This window comes from Hesperophylax consimilis, chromosome 3 (genome assembly GCF_061612785.1).
Source record: "Hesperophylax consimilis isolate HC1 chromosome 3, BYU_Hcon_1.0, whole genome shotgun sequence".
Lineage (NCBI taxonomy): Eukaryota > Metazoa > Arthropoda > Insecta > Trichoptera > Limnephilidae > Hesperophylax > Hesperophylax consimilis.
The window spans coordinates 15,749,927-15,771,206 of record NC_142838.1 but is presented as its reverse complement, the minus strand read 5'-3'; the positions used below and the strand labels follow the sequence as shown (position 1 = coordinate 15,771,206).

General features: G+C 32.3%; 1 protein-coding gene across 5 annotated transcripts in view; it reads left to right on the top strand.

The window, feature by feature from the left end:
- The window catches only part of LOC149425017 (neuronal acetylcholine receptor subunit alpha-7-like), a 402,913-nt gene that overhangs the window by 313,243 nt on the left and 68,390 nt on the right, over positions 1-21,280 (top strand). For all 5 annotated transcript variants that reach the window (XM_089648468.1, XM_089648467.1, XM_089648485.1 and 2 more), the window contains exons 6-7: positions 118-193; positions 17,384-17,578. In XM_089648468.1, the coding sequence (XP_089504594.1) occupies positions 118-193; positions 17,384-17,578 (271 nt within the window). The remainder of the gene's footprint in view (positions 1-117; positions 194-17,383; positions 17,579-21,280) is intronic.

Genomic DNA, 21,280 nt, shown 5'->3' with positions numbered 1-21,280 from the left:
ATGGATAATTTAAATGGAGTTTGTAGTTAAACTTCATTCATTTATTGTTGTTAAGATATGTTAGGTAATTAATGAAAGAATTTTACTAATCTATGTTTTGAAATATGCACTGTGCAGTTGGATTTGGTCCTCAACTCTAACGAAGGAGGTGATCTCTCCGACTTCATCACAAACGGAGAATGGTATCTCATAGGTGAGTCTATTTAATTTATTTATCAACATAACCTTTACCACGGTACGTCAAAACCCATAAAACCGTAACTAATTTAAATGTCGTTTTTATTAAATAATGGTATAAATAAAGTAAGTTGTTTTATTTTATTTAAATGACGCCACACCGTTATTTCACTATTACCGAAGAAGTTATAGGTAATTATTATTTAATGATGACACAGTGATTTTGCTATTATCGAAGTGAGGCATGAAAATGGCAGGCAAAGGATGGTAAATCCATGTACGATCATCTGAGAAATGTGGAGATTCGCAAAGAGTGCAAGGCGTAATGAGTAAGATTAAGAAAGGGACGCTTAGATGGTTTGGGCATGTAGCATGCAAATTAGCGAAGAAAGGACTGTAAGGAGAATATACGATGCAAATTTGAATGGTAGCAGAAGTCGGGGATGCCCAAGGAAGACATGGAACGACCAAGTGAATCAAAAACTTGAGTCGTTGCATATCAAGAGTCAGAATAATAGAATAGTAGGTATGAGACGATGTATGAATGTGAATGAGACAAGGAGTGTGTGCTCAGACAAATTGTGTAGCGGTCTGTCATCTCTGCCTACTCCTGCGGAAAACGGCGTGATGGTTAGTTCGTTAGTTAGTTAGACACAGAGTAATTTCTTTATTATCGAAGAAGTTATAAATAGTAATTATTTAATGACGCCACAGAGTAATTTCACTACTATCGAAAAAGTTATAAAAAATAATTATTTGGATCTTAGAATAATATTTATTATGAAGCTCACTAGTCCATTAATATGTTTCAGTTTAAGTACTAAAGATGTAAAAACTAAATTTGAGAAGCTTTAATACTGGAAAACTTTCTCATAAAATTTAATCACTCCATTATCATTATTAATTATTCGTGTCTGCCGGCCTATGGATTTTCACAACTTTAAATTTTCATAAATTCTCAATTATAATCAAATTCTAGGCTTCAAGCTGTTATTATTTCTATTTAATTCTGCTCATCATGTTAATCATTTTACCAGGCCTGTAAATGCCGAGAAGAAGATTTAGAGAAGTTTGGTAGAGTTGTTAGTTTCACGTGTTTATTTGGAATTGGAAAGAACTTTCTGTGAAAATCCACAAAATCAAAGAGCCAATTAGGTACTATGGCAAGAGATAACACACACAAATTGGACTTCGTTCTTGCAAATTCATTCCTGGGAACGTTGAAATAATAAATTTTGGTGAGGACTCCCCTAGAAAAAAGGCAGAAGCTTTAATTTTTTTTACAATTTTATACTTGATATAAATGAAAAGTTTATTTTGAATGCGCATTATTTATACGGACGGGTTGTTTGAACAGAATTTGAACATTTCATCAAATTTCTGGTTTTGAGAATTTTCTATTCAAGTTATGTTATTGTATCATTGTAGGCTAGTTGCTTGCAGAACTGAAATAGTGACAGAACTTGAAAAAACGTTTAACAGAACTTAACTTTTAAATTTTAAAAATTGTTCAAATTATCCGAAACAACCCATTCATAGATTTTTGTGAGTGCTTTAAATAAAATACAAAACACAAGAAGCTAAGTATGTTATTCATTTCAAAACAATTGTTTACCACTTTCATTTTTTGATGAAAATTACGATAAAAAATCAACAAACCTCACCCAGCAAATGAATTTTATTTTTTGAAATTCAATTTGTATTCTATGCTTGTGATATCGTAATATTTTACATTTGTCGCAAATCCTTGGTTTCTTTGTTGGCTTTTATTAGCAGCTTTTCTGAATGTTCCCACCGGGGTGTGGTAAGGTTAACAAAAGGAAGAGAAGAAGACTTACTTGCACTTTGGCATACAATATAATATTCCACAAAGATTTGCGTAAGAAGCGAATGCTTAAGAATGTGCTAAAGGGGACTTTATAATACTGTTCGAATGTTCAACCCACAAAGAAGAGATTCTAGTACTGAATATTAATAATAATATATTATTTTAATCAAACCAATCCAGTTTTATTGTCAATATTGTGGGTACAAATTTAATGATAAATATTTAGCCATCTGATAACAAGTTTCGTTGTATCGTTTGGATGATTAACTCGCTATCCATGAATTATTCGCATCAGTTCAGTTGTATTCTTGTATTTCTAACTCAAATCTTGAAAAGCTAGCAGTTCTCTTAGAGCGCGCTCTTTTCTCATATTTTATTCTTCTCAGTACCTACCTAAAGAAGAAGAATAACAAACACTGAGAAATAGGACACGATGCCTTAGGGGATTGTACATTTGGAGCGGATTTGAGCTGTACGCCCATTAGCTGAAGTTAATAATAATATAAAAAGTATCGGAGAAATATATTTAAAACTTTCTCGTATGTTGAACTCGCCATCTAAATGTCGCTTCATGAATAAAACAAGTAATGCTTTCATACTTGATTTATTTTTTATGAAACCATTCAGACCTTCGTAATGTTTATGGGCAAAATGAAATAAAAGGTAGGGACCCTTATATTTATAGTAGCCCTTACCACTAAGCATAACTTATTCTGATAAGTCGGTACCTACCAGCCGAGAGCTTGGATCTCGATCGGTCAGACTGCTAGCCATGCGTCCTATTCTCTGAGCTTTCGACCACCTCTTTACGGTGGATTGGGTTTAATTAAGGCATAAATATTGATTCAAATTGGGTTGAATTTGGCTGAATTTATTGAATAAATTGACCTGGGTTTAAATAGAGCTTCAATACCACAAAATCAAAATATATGTGGGTTTGCTTGATAAGGTTTTAAGCTGTACAGAAAAATATGTGTTATTTTTAGGACACACTTTTTTAGTAATCGCTCATTATTTAGACAGGCGTTCATGTTTTTGACGTCAAATGCACACAACAAAACGCGATGAAAAATTATTAATGCCTAAAGAAATTGCAAATCATTTTACAAGTCATTTAACACGCAACATTGTACATTATGAGAAGGGAGAAATAATAAATCAATAAAGGTGTGAATATTTAGTGGTAAATATGCTTGTAGGAATTATTTAACTAAAACAAATTTTGTAAAGCGGATATTTAAATATACAATATATATATTTTTATTTTTATTTTGAATATCTATTTATGTGAGACTTCTTATCATTTTTACTAATGTATATTATTTTATTATATGCTTTTGTTGTAACATTTAATATTTTTTCTTTTTTCGTTGTATTATGTTTCCTTTATTGTTTTAATTTTGTAGAATCTATAATAACTGTGATACTCTACTATTAAACTTTGTGGTGTGTAAAAGCCCATTAGGGCGTGTAATAATAATAAATAAATATTGTCAAACACACTTTAAGTTATCTGGTTGGTTTAAGTCTGTGCCAAAGAATCATTTTTATGACAAATACATGCATTATAAAACATACATACATACATTAAAAAAAAGATGGTGTATAATTAAAACAACCCTTTTTCTTTCGACATAAATAAAAATCGTGTCTGGGAATGACATACGAAAATTTATGCATTTATTTTTTTGCTAATGTATCTTGTTTTCTACCGACGTCCACCAATTTGCCGCCCTCTTAACTTACGTCAATATTTAAAAGATAATTTCACTCTTTTAGATTAATAAAATCTTATATTTTTTCTCCATTTGATGCTTCCATGTGGCTGGATAATAATTAGCTTCTGTTAAAAATTCAGGCTGCGACCAAAATCCAATACATAAGTTGATTACACTACCATTAGCTCACACGACGCTAATCACTTTCCTACCCTTGCAACTTTCTTCAATAATAAGTACCTCTTCAGGCAACTACCTTCCCTATATTGGCTAAATCTCAGGCCTTCGCCGCACCGACAGAGATACGTCTTCCGATTCCTAGTCACGAGCATCCGGGGAGCGGGAGCAGGGAGAGATTACATGATTGCCATTTTTTTTATGAAAATATACCGATATTATATTTTATATTCAAGATGTAATATTTCATATTATAAAACGCGATTAAGTACGCCCTAAGGAAGTGCTTACTGTTAACGGAAAATACAAGAACGTGAATTATGTAACACATTTTTGATTGACATAGAAACAAAGATATATTTTAAAGTTTTTGTTGCACTTAATCCGGTTTTATTGTCAATAATGCAATTATTTTTGAGAAATTGTACAATTTTTCTGTTGTCGTTTAGCAAGGAACATCACCTATTTCTGCAATTTTATAATTTTATCGATTTGTCATTATAATATGACATGGTTTGATTAATTTTTCCCACTGACCTCTGAATTAAAACAATAATAGTTGTTAACATAACACTGTTTAAGATACTAAAAAAATCTCAAACAGTGTTGACACAATTCCATATATTTTCAATTAAACTTACAAAAACATGTCTTGCATCTACAAAGAGCATATATAAAGTGTATCTATCAGTACACAGATTATAATACAGGAATTATTTGAACAAATGACCTCATATAAATTCACAAATTATGAATGTGAAAAAAACATTTGCTCATGAAAACATATAATAATAATACACGTTAGTGGAGATGGCTGTTTTTGCTTCAATTTCGATCATTTCTCAGATAAAAAAATTCAATTGAGTTTCGGTGGGAATCTGATAACCCATTGTATTCAACATTTTTGGCAAGTTATCTATGTGGGATATTCATACATAACTATGTGGTTTCAGAATATGTAAAAAAGTTTTTTCAGTGGTGGTCAGGATGGTGAAATGCCTAAGCGTATGGGATTGTATGGAACAGTTCACAATCAATCTTCGGATTGATAGTGAAAAATCTTCACATAACCCCTCACACTTTACATACTCGTACATATATGATATAGACGTTTTTCTTGGTGCTGATAAAGTAAATGTCGATTCTGTATGGGTTTTCCTTGGGCATACAAATAGAGAAAACACATTGCAAAAACATGATAATAATCAGTGAGATTATCATATAGGCGCTATTGTGTACTAATATCTCGTAGAAACGTGTTTATTATAAAGTAAGTAGCAATGCGCAGGGACCGGATTCAGTGGTTTCCGGTTGTTCGGCGTTAACATTGGACGTCAAATTGGATTGATGAAAGCAAAATAGTGAAAAAAAATTTTTCGCTTCGTGCCTCATCTAAATGGGATAGTCCGAATTCTCGACAAATCATTTCCAATCTTAAAATGGTAATTAAAAAAAATTTGTAAAAAAATTAAACTCCAAGAAGGTAGGTACTTTATTAAAATCTCGAATCAAACATTTACAATGTAAAATTAAAATCAAAGCAAAAGTTCAAGAGTTCATCAAACCGGAGTTACAGACAGAGGCACAAATAAAATTAGAATATTTTTATAATATTTAAATGTTCAACTGGTGACCTTTAAGTACTTAATTTATCACAACATGTCCGGGTAAAGTACACTAGCTTCAGAAGGTCGTTTTACATAATACTACAAGTAAAATAAATAAAAATTGAGAAATTCCAAATTTAAATTGAATATTTAATATGTTCAAGGTTATAAAAATTTGAAAAATACAAAAAAGAACATATCTTATATGAGCTATATAAAGATTTTCTATTAATATAAATATCATTTATCGGTTCATCAGTTTTCTATTTTCGTAGTGCGTGTAGTAGACTGAAGTTAATCCGGTTAAAAATAAGCAAGTGGAAAAACAGTTCATTTTTATAACAAAACCATTTAGTCATTAAAACACTTTCATTAAATAATATAAAACTCGAATACTTTCTTGTTAAATTGCTCATTCCTTAAATAAAAAAAATAAAAAATCGTTTGTTTATTTTTATTTATGAGACATAAATTGTATACAGAATTATAATTTAGCTTTTTTAATCCTTCGGCTTTTGAAAAAGTGGCTCAGATACACCGTTATTTATTTAAATTTAAATTGTATTCATGTAACAGGAAAAATTGTACATGTCATTATTTGATAATTAATTTAGTGATTAATAAATCTGACGGGAAGAGCGTTTGTCTTAAAAGGCGACCTTATTTAAAACTTTTTACCACATGAACACGTTTATTTAATCTTATTGTAACGCAATATTGTTAGGTAGTCTGTCTTGAATTATATTATTTTGTATTTTGATACAATACGTTTTAAATGTGCTAAACCTGCTAGTTGCATGGATTTTTTGACTGATGGATTATTTGAGAGAAAAGAAATGTTAAATAAATGTTAGCTTAAATTTTTCACGACGGATCTTTTTTATTTTTACAGAAATTTTTTAAAGTAAATTTACACATTTACAGTCCATCAGAAAAAGACTAGGCCTAACATCGGGGCCATGGAAAGGTTTGTCATTTGTTGAAGGCGAAAGTTTAGTGTGAAAATGATGATGTGTTTCTGTTTAGTATACAGTTGAAAACGTGAACACGTAATTATATATTTTATCCATTCGAGCAGAATAAATAATTACGTTGATTTAAATAATAACAATAATTGGATAAATTTAAGGGCGCTGTAATGCTTTTATTAAGTATAATCATAAAAACATCATTCATACTGTGAGTCAGCTTTTATATCTTAAATGCCACTTGCATCTTGCGAAATGTTCTTGCGGATTTAAAATAGACTTGTTCAACATTTTCAGTCGTTAATTTTGAAAAATAGTGTTTTACACATCAATCATTTTTATTGTTTTTTAGGCATTATGAAATGAATAATACAACTGGTAATAATACAACGGGGAATACAAAGCTGGTAAATAAAACAAATCTAAATATAAAATTAAAATGTAAGACCTGCACAATAAACACCAACACAACCATAAAAAGTAGCTGTGAATGTATATGTTTTTTTTAAATCTGTGTTAAGTATGCAGTGTTTTTATTGTTGTTTTGTTAGTAATTAAAAAAAATATTTCTATGAATTATCGCTCAAGAAACACAGTGGTGGATGCTGTTTTTTTGTTGTGATATTCATACTTATTTTTCTCCAGGGAAACAAGCTTTGTATCCACCGCAGCTGCAGGTTTGTTAAATAGATTCCGATATAATCCGGTTGGAATGATAAATGCTCCGGAACTGGATTCAAAAGAAAATGGAGTCGGGGAAGATAAAGTGAGCGGCTTCTAGTTGTACCGATGAACGGATTAAAGAAATTTTCCTGCTGCGTTAGTGAGCTTGTTCCCTTTTAAAATGTAAATCCCGGAGGAAACAATAAATTAAAGTGGACGTGGGAAGAACATATTTGAGTGCTCGGGGTTCAGGAGATTCGCCGCGTGGTCCGCTCATTAATTGCTTCCCAGCTCTAATAAATATAGGATAATTCTCTTTTAGTGAAATACGCACATTAAAAGGCTGTTAAACCGCGTATCATATGATCGCTGGATCTTTTTTATTCAAGTTTTATTTAGAAGTACCTATCAGTTTTTTTAAACCATTTATTGAAGTGCGTGTTCATGAAAAGAAATGTTTGTTGTAAAAATATAAATTATATTGCTAATAAAGAACGAGAAAAAAGGTTGTTAAAATTTGGTGGATCATCCGATTTTCCGGTACTCACTTCTCAATTCATTTTTATGTTTTTACAATTACATATAAGTTAAATTTAAATGGTTAATACTATCGTGTAGCGCTTTTCAGCGAGTTTCAAAAGTCACTATCAAAAGTCAAAATTATAAAAATGGACTTTGTATATTTTTAAATAACACTTAAAATGTAACAGAATTTTAGTTGAACACATATTTAATTCTTTTTCAATAGTAATTGTATATTAAATAGTTTTAAAAACAAAATATTTTAAAATATACTATCATTTAACCAAAATTTGATGTTTGGGTGACATTATTATTAAACTTTGATTTAGACGACCGGTTTATGTCCGTTGTAAAAATAACAATATTAACATGTTTGCGCAGTGATATGTGGCGGGTAAATTTTGTATTGTCTCAAACAATATTCTGTAAATAAAAAAATCGTAGATTTCTAGATCTTACTGCCTAGACAAACTTAATTTTCGTATTTAATTAATGAACTCTTCCGGGGTATCGTGCTCGTACATATTTTCCACCAAGAATTAGACTGTTCAAAGAAAAACGTCTCCCAGGCTTAAAGAAACGTGAAAGCAAACCATTTATTTGATTTAAAACCTTTGATATTCCATTTTATGTGCACACCACCCCCATAGCATCGAACAAAGGTTCTGGAGTCTTTGCTAAGTATTTTCCAAAAGTGTAAAATGGGTTTATTCTGCTGATCCTTAAAATATTCGCACCGAGAGACCTGCATACATAAAACTCAAAAGAAGCTTTTCTTTTTATATCACCACAAACCACATGCAATCCACTCAGAGAGGGTACGATCCGATCTCCACCCACCCACCCTTTGTAACGGTGGGAGAAATTCGCACTATCATCCTTACCTATGTAAGATCATTTGCCAAATGCAGAAAAACCACATCGCCATGGTTTTTTTGGCATATTACATTAAGGAAATAATTTATAATACAACGTAATTTACATTACAGATTTTTTTTACTTAATATTTATATTATTAATGAGTTGATAAACTGATTCGGGGAATTACAACACAAGATGGCATTTAAAATTAAAAAATGGATGTTCACATTAATAGAAAAATTACAAAATTATTCGAAATGATAATCCTATTATATTATTATTATCACTCTTCATTGACGCGATCTTCACAAAACTCTGGAATTTAAAAAATATTATTTTTTTATTTATATTTGATTTTTTTTTGCAAATAGTAATATCTTAGATATATTAAATTTTATATTTGTAATGCATGAGAAGCTTAACGGAAAATTTTTAATATTATTTACTAAAATAATTAGAAGAAAGGCGTAACTTTTATATGCGTTTTGTAATGTGTATGTAGAATACGTGCTTACGTACGTGCTTAAATATAATTTTAGGGAATATACTGTAGCTACATGTGCCATGTTTTATTGTTATTTACAAATAAAAGTTAATTTATTTGGGATCTTAACTAAATAGTTTTTAGAGATGAGTCTTAAGCCCACGTATTACGAATTTCTACGAATGTTAAAGAAATTTTTGAGCAGTAACGGTAATTATATGAAATTCCCTCGGTAGAAAAATATCAGAAAGTATGCTTCAAAAAATATAAGAAACTGTTACTCAACAAGTTATAGGCATTAAAAGATTCACGGTGTATATTTAAATTTAACTTTGGCATTATTTGTAGAGATTTTTGGTCCATTTTAAAAGATTCATGTTTTACTATATTATTTAACAATTCTCGCTTAAATATGATTTAAGATTTTCACGGCCAAAAGTATTTTTGTTATTTGTTTTTAAGGTGTTATGCCGTATTACGCTAACTCCTTCTTTAGCCGACGTTTCGGACAGCATAACAGTGTCCATTATCAAGGCAAATGTGTTATCTGAGGTAGCTCAGAAAATACATCTGCTGTCCAAAACGTATTATAAATACATTTATAATACATTAAAATTATAAATGTATTTATAATACATTCACATTTTACACGCCCTGTAATTGTATTAACAAAATGATTACATTCCCTGTTAATACAATTACAGGGCGTGTGATTCTGTTAATATTATAAGACAACTCCCATGCAGCTTAAATACAAGCAAACCATGATAACTGTCATGCAAAATGTCAATGTATTATAAATTGGGTAAATTTTTTATTTTCATTCAATATTATTTATAAATTAATCACGGTAATAAATAAAAAAAGACGCCAGCCACCACTGGTTACTACCCTGAAATGTGTGAAAACATTAGTAAAATATTCGTTTGCATATAAAAAAATTATTCAGAATTTATGCAGTGAGTTATTAAAATAATCACACGCGCCCATCACGCGCCATTATCAAAAAAGGTTTTATGTTTGCAAACAGCGTTGTAAATTAGGTCGATTACTTCGTGTAGGTACATTATGTCGGAATTAATTGTAAGCCATATGTAAAATGATGCAGGTGCCACGGTTTAATTTGTAAACGTCGGGGGTCGGGTTTGGGAAGGAAATTGGGTTTCACGGGTTAATTAAAGACACGCAGCCCAGGTGGGCGGTGAAGGGTGTTCTTAACACACGAATAAGAATCGGGAACAGAGGGAATGTAGGACACGTTTAACTGTACAAATTATCAGGCGGTTCCCTAATTAGTGGATCCGTATTCACGTTGGTATGATTTCTTCACGTTGGTAATATGCAAATTAAAGGTCTAACAGCGCACGTATTACAGGAACTTCTCTGCTCTCCAATTACACGTGTACGGCGTAATTAAGCTGACAATTTTTGATTAAACATATCAATTTTGCTTTCTTATACTATCTTCCTTACGTCACTTCCTTCAATGTAAATTAAATGGGCATTTAATTGACAGGGTTACACCATCAATATAAATGTGTGTTTTTTAAATCAATTTTAAATTCTTGTTTTATATTATCCGAAATTAATTTATAATGTATGTACTCCTTAAGAACAAAAATAATTCATATTTAGATATGAAATTTATGTATCGATTCGATTTTAAATTAGTCCATAGGAAGGGTTCAACTCATAGACTAAATGGTTCAACTATAGAAGTATGTGAATGAAGATTAACACTATTTTGTCACATTATATTAATAACTTTTCTTTATTTCGTGATGGAATATTTGGCCCGTGACTGTAGAAGAAAACGCGTCGGGACCGCTCCAATATTCAGCGTGCGGTGGTATAAATTTTGAACCTCGTCTTAAATCAGACAAAACGTGCTGACAGATATGAGGATAACTTTATTCCTTTTGGAAAATGTTATAGAAGGTTCTTGTGGTCTCCTTCATATTTTGAAAATACACGTAATATAATAAGAACATTGTGAAATGACACTAGAGCGTCGGCCTCCGAAACGTAATGATTTGGCCTTTTCACAATGGTTTGGACGGTTTCGGAAGGTTTCAGATGGCAGGTTGGATTTTCGAGGCAAATATATTATATTCTTCTTCGTCAGTCTTTCAGTTTGAGGTAAAGGCCTCCCACTGGTTTTGCTATAACGAACTTTTTTTTCTTTTAAAAGAAAGACGAAAATTCCTGGATACGAATAACCTGAAATTTTTTGAAAATCTTCTTTTACTACCACAGTAAGCGGAAAATGTCTCTTGTGATGTGATGGAAGACTTAGAATAGAACACAATTTAATTTTATTTATTTATTTATTCATATTTTCCATAAAACGGTTATTCACTATCGTCATAGTCGATGGTAAGTGCAGAATCGTTGCAGTTGTTTGCGCGTTCTGATAGGCAGAAGTCCTCGCTTTCAGAGTATCAAAAAGTGCAAGGGATCTCCCACAAGTATACTTGTTAGGTACATAAAAGTTTGCCTCTTCGAAAATAAGTGGATTAAGTTTAGTTCCAGAGATTAGTTTAAAAAATGTTTGCCTTAGAAATATTTTTCGCCGTGCTTCCAAGGTATTGAAACCGAGAATTCCTGTTAAGAACAAGGTTGGATAAAGACTTATATCCTCTCATATGTAGGTAACGCGTAAACCTCTTTTGTACTATTTCTATTTTTCTATTTCTAGGATATGGTTTTGTTCAGAAGGAGTCCAAATAATGGAGCTATAAACTTGGATTTTGCGAACAAGGGCTTCACATGTTCTCCGTATTGCGATTCCGTTAGTTAATGAACTCGCATTACGAAGAACAAATCCAAGTGTTTTTTAACGCAAGAGACAGGGTCGGATATATCAGATTTGATTCGAAAATCACGCCAAGATTTCGAATTTATTAACGATAACTTATTTAAATTTATAAGCCTCAGTAGTATTTAAGGCCCCGTAGTAAGAGTTCAAAATTGTTTGAAAGGAATATATGTAAATGCAAAAGTTAGAGGGAGAGTAATATTAAAAACGATTAATTAAGCGAAAATGGTGAAAGTATTTAATGAAACATGACTCGTTTGAAAATAGAACAAAAATCTCTATATACATGTTTTGGTTGCATTAAAAGATACACTGTGATTTTTTTCATGACTATAACATATTAAATAACAGAACAAAACGAGGTTTAAATAATTTTCGGAGCCTACTTTGCGATATATTTTTTTTTTGAGTGAATTTCATCTAATTAACATTTCCGCATAACAAATGTATAGATATTAAACAAAAAAATATTTTTTTGGAACTTAAAAACTTAAAGAATTAACGAGAAACTTGTTATGAAGCGGTAGAAATTGGGTATGCGGGGGCTTCATCATTGATGAAGAGAATATCAACAACTTTCAATGAAAATATGAAATGGACAGACAAGAAAACAGACAAAGAAAAACAGACAGAAATACCATTACTAGACCCGGTAATACCAGAAGTTTTGGGTTCGATCCCCAGTTGGAATCATTACCTTTTGTATATTCTATGTATTCTAGTGATATTACATACTGTGCTTTTTAACAATTTAAAAATCGCCTTTCAGTGATATTTTTTTTCATCGAGTCCTTTTGTACCCCGTGCCCAGGGCGGTTTAATTTTTTTGAACTTTCGTTCATATAAGGTTGATTCGTTAGCACATCAAATGCGTGGATTTTGTTTTTCTTCCCGGGCAAATCGGTGAATATATGAATGAGTGCAGAATGTTTTCCTGCAAACAACCGTTTATCGTGCTACGTACCCAGCATGTCTTTGTCTTGCTTCTAATTCAATAAACATAATGTATTTCTTGACTCATCTAGCATGGCTCTTCGCATAAATGCCACTTTGTCACAACGCGCAACATTTCCAATGACTGTCAATGTTTGCATTACAAAAAACATTCAGAAAGTATTATATTGTAATACTAACTAGACAGTTAGGCGTTTCCCGGGCTTTACACGCAGTTTTCTAAATCTAATATAAAGAGTTACCTTCCTGTTGGTTTGAAGGTTAAGTGTACAAAATTGAATCAACCTTAGAATAAAACTGTAGATTTGGATACAAATCATATCCTCTAAAAGAAGACTAGCTGAATATCCCGGCGTCGCCCATCTCTTGTTTTGTTGTGTGAAATTTCATAGGTTTCAGAATAAAACTGTAGGTTTGTATTTCCATCGCATTTGTATTTACATGCCGCTCACTCAGTGTCTGCCACGCACCCGCTCGCCCTCCCACCACAGGGCACAGATACTCTTCTTTATGTTAGTAGCTTGCCAATTGAAAATATGTATTTGAAGGTGAATGGCGGTATTCTTGTTTTTGAGGATTCGGCTTCGTTTGCTAAAAGCGGTTCTTCTTTTTCCTCACTCAATTTCGAATGTCTGATTTTCATTATTTTCTTTTTCTTTTCTAATATATTACTTCCCCATCCACCACCCACCACTCCTTCATCTCTTTCCCTTCCCATACATTCAGCCTCAAAACATTTCCAAATTGGGGATGCCGTAGTCTCACTGCAGACGGTTTGGAGTAGTGTTTTTTTATTTGAGATGTTTTTATGCTTCCCTTATCTGAGAGTCAGTTTTTTTAGTTCATTGAATATTGAGTAGGTTCAAGTCTTCACTGTCACTACATGTCCTGTGCTATATTTTTCAGCGCAGTGGGGGTTACTCAGAACTTTTCGTTCACATTAATACTACATTTTAGTTGATTTTATTGAAAAGATTTATTGTTAAATCTTTTTATCCAAAAATGTCCTCAAATTGAAAAAACATAGTGGCTTACTCTTAACTGATTGTTTTAATATTATTAACATATCGACAGTGACATATCAGCAACCGGGAAACATCGATGTGAGATAATTGATTCGTTAACTAATTAAAATTATCAACGTACAGCCTCGCATGGGAGCGATGCTTTTTTAATAAAAAAATTTAAGTAAAAAATAATTTTGCATTAATACTGAATTTATTTATGTGGTTTACGAAATGGTTATTTAACTCACGATATAACTAAATCGTAGGTTACTTAAAGTTATTATTTTAATTACTTAGTCAACGCTATTTTCTCAAGTATTTAAATACATATTTTTGTCCTTTCCGTTTGTCTATTAAACACTTTTTCAATTTGCATGCATGAATTTTTAATATCCCATTGATTGGTACTACACCACACACAACTTTAAATTTATTTAGTTGATTGGTCAAATTTTTCATCATGGGGTTACAAATAAATTGTGTGTCGTCATTCACAACAGTGGTAATTTGATAACACCACTCTAGTTTCACGTATTAAATGGCCTATCCGCGCGCAGCCGACTATGCATTGATTAATGCGAAACTTAATGAGAGAGGTTTGTAAAGCGTCAACGCGTTTCGATAATTCTAGTTTTAGACGGTCTGGCAGCTGGCTTACTTAGGTTTTAAAGTACCTTACCAGGAAATATTTATATAACTACTGTTCAAACTAGTACTCATCTGAAAATGAGTTTTTCGCACGCTTTCTTATAAATCATTTGTCCGCATTGTCTCCAGCCAGTTGCGCGTTTATATAGTCGCATAATGGGTTATCACAGTATAAGTGGGTACATGTACTGCGATCAAACGCAGCGGTTTTGGAATAGCTAAAAACGCCAAACCGCATATAAACACGCACTGCGACTGGCGTTTTTGAACACGGTTTGACGTTTTCGGCTATTCTAAAACCGCTGAGTTTAATTGCAGTGTGTGCTAAGCCTTAGAGCCGCTGTGAAAAATTGAGTTAATGGTGAAATTGAGACATTTTATTGCATTAAGTATCAGAAGAACTGCCTCCAAGGTTCAAATATTTGCCAAATCGAGGATTAAATCTCCAGTGTAAGGTTAAGAAATATCCTTTCTCACTAGCTTCCGTGGGTTCTCGATTGGTTTGATGTATGGTTAGTTTCAACATCAGTCAAAAACATTCACTTGATAGTCCTGTAGGAATTTTTTCATAGACTTTCTGGAAAGTCGTGTATAAATAGTATTAGTAAATGTAGTCCCCATTCGGAAACCACTCCTGGACCTGGGGGAGCATCTTTGTCTTAATTTCACCATAAACTAATTTCCAAATTTAGCACAGTGGCTCTATTAATTTGATCGCCAACTTTATGTTGCAATGGCTAATTACTGGTAATGTTAGAGCAATAAAGACAAGTACAAAATAAAGTCGTAGAAATTTTATTTTTTGAAAAATGGGTACGCTTGACGTCTTTGAAACTGAACATGAAACTGCTCCTTGTTTTTTTAGACACAAAATTCTTGGGTAACAAATTAGCAGACAATATTATAATTTCTTCCACCTCCAAAAAAAATAAGACTCTTACATCGTAAATCCATACCTGGAGATGCAAATTACCTATATTTGAGTATATTAATACATTATATGTATTTATATATTAATGGAATTGTTTAACTCTCCTTAAAGTTTTATTTTTGTTACGAGCGCTTCTGAGAGATACGTTTTAATTTTTCTTTCTGTTACGTGAGAACTCTGCCAATTCATTCGTTGAAGGCCTGAAGGCCTGTTTTAACAGAAAATAAATAATTTGACAGATTTTTAATAAATTAACAGTATTTTATATCAGTAAGTTTTCTCCGTGTGTGAGTATCTTTACTAGATTATAGAATAATAAGCTATAGAATTTCTAATAAGGAACTGCAGTGAAAAATATTGGTGCTTGAAAAATATTATATTCATGTAGATTCAAAATCAAGAAAAGATGATTATAAATATAGTATAAGTTGAAAAAAATAAGAGTTACCTAGAATTAATAATGAACGAAATATTAATACGATTTAAACCACCAAAGACTTAGGAACTTTGTTTCAGAGAATTTCATCAAATTTCACAGTTAATTTTCAAGGACTGTGAAAGTTCAATTTAAGTTTAAGTCGGTCGTTAAGAATTATTACTTATTGTTATCATTAATTCATTACATTAATTTCTAAGATAGCTTTATATGAGAATGCATGGTGAATGTCCACGATTCATGAATTACATAGATTTGTTCTCCGAAACGCTCTACGAAAGTCTCCAATCTAGGAGAAATGGGACCCTTCAAGCAACAGCTTTAAAAATTATGAACTATTACATTGACAGCCCATACCTCTTGGAATGCTATAAATTGTTTGTACCGAACAACTACCGTCAGGGTCGACGCCACGACTTATTCTGTATTCCGCACGGAAGAACGGACGTTATTTCCCAGCATAGCATGACAAGAGGTATGGTGCTGCTAAATGATACCTCTAGGTCTCTTGACATTTTCAACATTAGTCTTAAAGATTTCAAAAGTCATTTTAGGCAAGAACTTTAAAATATTGGTTATTGTGAAATGTTTCGTTTCAAGTTTTCTATATTTCATGTGTATTGAAATAGAATTCGCAAATAGAATTGAATCAAACTGTAATGCAGAAAAAAAAATTAGCATTTTTTTTTATAAAACTTTATTCGGTAATGTGAGCTACACTTGGTGCTGGAATGTAAAAAATGCAGGAAATGTTGAGCAATTCGTGGACTAGAAATCTGATTTTGAGATGTCACTACTGCTGTATTTCAGAAAAAAATATACTGAATTTACATAGTAGAATACATATTTCCGTAGAAGTTGCATGTAAATAGTTATTAATGTTCAATTAATGGGGAACGGCTGCGCGGTCTTTTTCATACAAAACTTCAATTAGGATTTGAGGCCAAAATATCCCACCAAACTCAAAAAAGTTTTATCAAAAAGTGTCACAAATATCTAGTACGGATGTGAGCTATTTTATTTATTTGTGTTAAAAATTAAAAATACAGGCCATTATGGAATACGATTTTTCATGATTTTGGTGGCAACTTTGGCAATTTAACAATTTATGAATTAAAAAAATATTATTTTGACTTCCCTGCCATGCAAATATGGTAAAGTATTAAATAAAAATTATTCAAAAAATCATTTTGAATGGATAAAATTTTAATTAGAAACGGCCGATTTATAATAAATATACATTAAAACCAGTTTTTTCTACGGTTTTTATTTTTAAATTTATATTTCTTTGTATTACAGTAATACGAGATTGGGAAATATACATATTTTTTTCTATTAACTCACTAAAGATATCCAATGTCATCTGTAAAATCATGAAAGCGTTTACTGGTCTGTACTTTATAATTTAAAATATATATATAAATAAATTAGCTCACATCCGTACTAAATATTAAAACTTTTTGATTCAAAATATAACTTTTCAGTAAATTTTTTTTTTCTAGCAAAGACCGAACAGTCGTTGTTTTGTTTATTCGTATTATTTTGTGTATCATAAGCTGATCTTCATGTATTGTATCGCCCTAGGAATGCCGGGCAAGAAGAACACAATCACCTATGCGTGCTGTCCGGAGCCGTACGTGGATGTGACCTTCACGATACAGATCAGGAGAAGGACTCTTTATTACTTCTTCAACCTGATTGTGCCCTGCGTGCTGATCTCTTCCATGGCCCTTCTCGGTTTCACGCTACCACCGGATTCAGGGGAGAAGCTGACCCTTGGTGAGTGAAGACTTGGCTTCTACTTGCTGTTAAATGGACTAGAATATCACCATACAAGACTTCATCTATGACAGTCTTATGTCATAAAATGCATTTTATTTATTTTTTAAGGTTGACAGTCTTTTTCATCACCGTTTTTATTCAGTGGTTTAAAATGGATTCCATTGATCTTAAATCGATTAATTTTCAGAAATCAGTCATACACATAGAATAAAGAGGAACACAAGAAATGCCTTAAATTTCCATTACAAAACTGAATTTCACCATGATAACGAAATGGGGTGGCGATATAAATTCTATAAGTCAGCTTCTATTGTATCGCAGAAAATCCCATTGAGAGTTGGCATCAAAGACCTTACAACTGTCAAAAAAACAAAACAGTGCTAAAAGCCATTTGATGACAATGTTACATTTGAATTTCTGTGTAACAACCCGTCCTAAGAGAGACAAAGCGCATGCTAAATGGTCTAGAACCAAAGGGTTCTTAGTCAATGGCAAGATTTGTTTCCATTCAAAGCTGTATATTTGTAAGGCACTTCTAGTTTTCTTCTATATTCTATGGTCGTACACGATTTAAATTCAAATCATGATTATTTGTGTAATTTTTAAGGAAGCAGATATGCTTATGTCCCTTTTTCGTAAAGTCACAATCTCAGTTGAATTGATCAAGCAAACAGTTTACCAGTATGAATGAATACAGTCCCGTATTTCAATAATAGGTCAACTCCTTAGAGATTATTTCCATACGATTTTGTGGTCGTCTTTCAAGTCAACTTTTTTCTCGCTAATTTGCTTCCCTTTATTTTTATGTATGAAGACTTAAATAACTTTTATATGTTCTGAATATGTACACAGAGGCTAAACAATAATTTTGTATTGGTGAAAATTCTCACTGCTTCAGTTTCCGTACAGTTTGATTTCAGTTAAAACAGAATTCAAAAGTTGGGGAAAGAAAATGTGATTCATTTTGATCGAGGTGAGCAATACAATAATTTTCTCCGGATTGAATAATGACTTCTCAAGAGTAACTTTTAGCAAAATAAACAATTAAAACAATAACTTAAGGTTGAATTTCGGTTGATATTATTAATTTTAATTTATTTTAAAACATTCTAAAGGGGAATAAATTTTATCCGGGCTGTAGCTACTATTTTATATCGAAGAGTTACGTATTTTCAAAATGGAAATAAAAGTAGGTAGGGTAAATTCTCAAAGTTTTTCAATTAATCTCAGATAGAGACAGGCCCCACTCAAAACAATTTAAAAAATCCGAAATTCCGGCGTTATTTTGTTTGAATGCCAGTTTCCGTTAAGTAAAATAATTTTTTGAAGAAAATTTATGTCCCTTATTCTTTATTGTAGAATTGAATTGAATTATGTTAGGGTCTTTGTCACTTTGAATGTGTTCTAATTATTTTTAGTACAAGTGCAGATAAAGTTGTACATTTTGAGGTAGGTACTAATATAAATCTAAAAGTTCACTATTTAATTCGTGTAACAATAATCCTAATTTAAGTAATATATACAGTGGGATTTCGGAACAAAACCATTCAATATTTCACTGTAAAACCATTTCCAAGTACGACACAAAGTCAAGTATGTATTTAAATTTGTTACTCCAAATTTTAGATGGGTAACGTAAACTAACTTAGTTAGTAACCGAACTTGTTAAAACTGTTATATGGGCTTTTGATAAAAATATGTAATAAATTTTAAGTTATTTTATTAATCTCACAGTGAATTAATAAATGAGAAAGTACATTTTTGTATTTTCAGGATTGATCACAATAAAATTGCATAATTTGAGATAGCTGGCTTATGTGAATAAACGTCAATGCCAGAGCCACGTGTGAAATGAGACATTTGAATGAAGTTTGCGATGTGAGATCGGGGAGAGTGATGAGGGCGGCTGTTACAAAGGACCTTTTTTCATTATTTGTCAAGTGCTTTTTTTATTTTGCTGGATGTCTTAACCATTTTCGCAGGTGTCACAATATTGCTGTCCCTCACAGTATTTCTCAATCTGGTTGCTGAAAAGATGCCGACAACTTCCGACGCGGTTCCACTCATAGGTACAAAGCTGTGGGACATTACTTCTTGGAGGATAAGCGGGAAAATATCGCCTCGGAATATTATTCTAGAATATTTGCGCAAAAGATTTTATTACATATTGTAAGAAAAAAATTATTATTTATTTGGTAAGCTCTCGCTTTCACGAGAGATTTAAACTGTTAAAATAACATATTTGTTACGTCGTTATCTAAGATGGAACTTTAAGTACCGATTCTTAATGAAATAAAACATTCAGGGGAGCATAAATATTTGCATAAAATTTACATGTAAGAAGATTATTTTTGGAATTTTCTTGTCTCTCCTTGGAGTAGGAAAACAAATTTCAAATTATGATTCCTCCTTATCAACTTTGTAGCCGAGGGATGTTCAATTTTCTAAATCAATATCCCTCGTTAAAATGATGTCAGTAGAGTGGGGTTATCGTGTCAGAGGGAAAGAAGTATCGAATCGGGCGGGATGGAAATGAGTGAAGGGGTTGGAGCCCGTGCTGGTTGGGAACAGTGGGCAAGGGGCTCGGGGAGCCAGGGGTTAGAGGTCGGGGCCGGGGGCCGGGGGCCGGGGGCTGGCGGGCGGCTGAGAGTAAAGACGTGCTCCTGTCAGAAGATTTATTGGCGATGATGAGACGAAGAGAAAGCTGAACTTATGGCTAGGCGTGTCTTCTATATTATCTAGCTTCCATTTCCACACTCCCTCACTTGCACGCCAAATTCACGGACGAGTAAACCGCGCTGAACGTTTTCTTATCGTAGTCTATAAAATTCTCGTTATAGTTATGTTAATCTTGTTCGCGATGTAGGCGGCTTTTATTCAAAATAATAATACACTTTGTATTCAGACATTCGAGTAATTTGATTTCGGCCGGCTATCTCCCCATCCTCTTATAATGAATGAACTGTAGTTCAGTAGAAGGAAGAAATGTTATCTTATCATGTTTAACTTCTCTCAGAACTCGACGAATTGAATGCTTCTATCAAACTTAGCCACTCAGAGGTATTTACTTTCATCAACACAAATTTACTTAAAGCTTCTATTTCAAACAAGGAAAGAACATTCCGAGCCGATATTCTCCCCTGTTCGCGCTGATGAAGTGTTTTGTTACATGTGGTTGTGAATATGTTAAGGATTTGTTCGTACAGTGTTTCCCTTTGTATTGTAAGATGGTGTCGCTCGTCTAGTTCTTGTGTCAGTGTCCGTGGGGTGGAGGGGGGTCAGGAGAGAAGGGGGGTTCATTGATACTTGGAGGAAAACTTTACCCGCTTCAGAACACAAGGGTCACATTAAGTGTGCACTTTTAAATATAAACGCTTTACGAGCACACCAGAATGCATATATTACGTCCACTTGAGCTTAAAATTTTCTTGAAATTTACCTAAATTAAAAAATTATGAACAAAACACTTTTTTTACCCAATAAACGCTGCAGATGTCGTAAGTATAAACTTCAGATTTTTTTTGTTGAAAACTAACAAAATATTTTTTTCAGGATGTTTTTAGACTCAAATAATATAATTAATTCTTTCTGAAAGCATTGTACTAATAATTTTTCAGAGATTCGCCGTTCAGGTTATGATCACCTTTTCCAGCTTCATTGTTCCTGTGAGCTGAAAGTCTGCCTGAGTATTATGAGTAT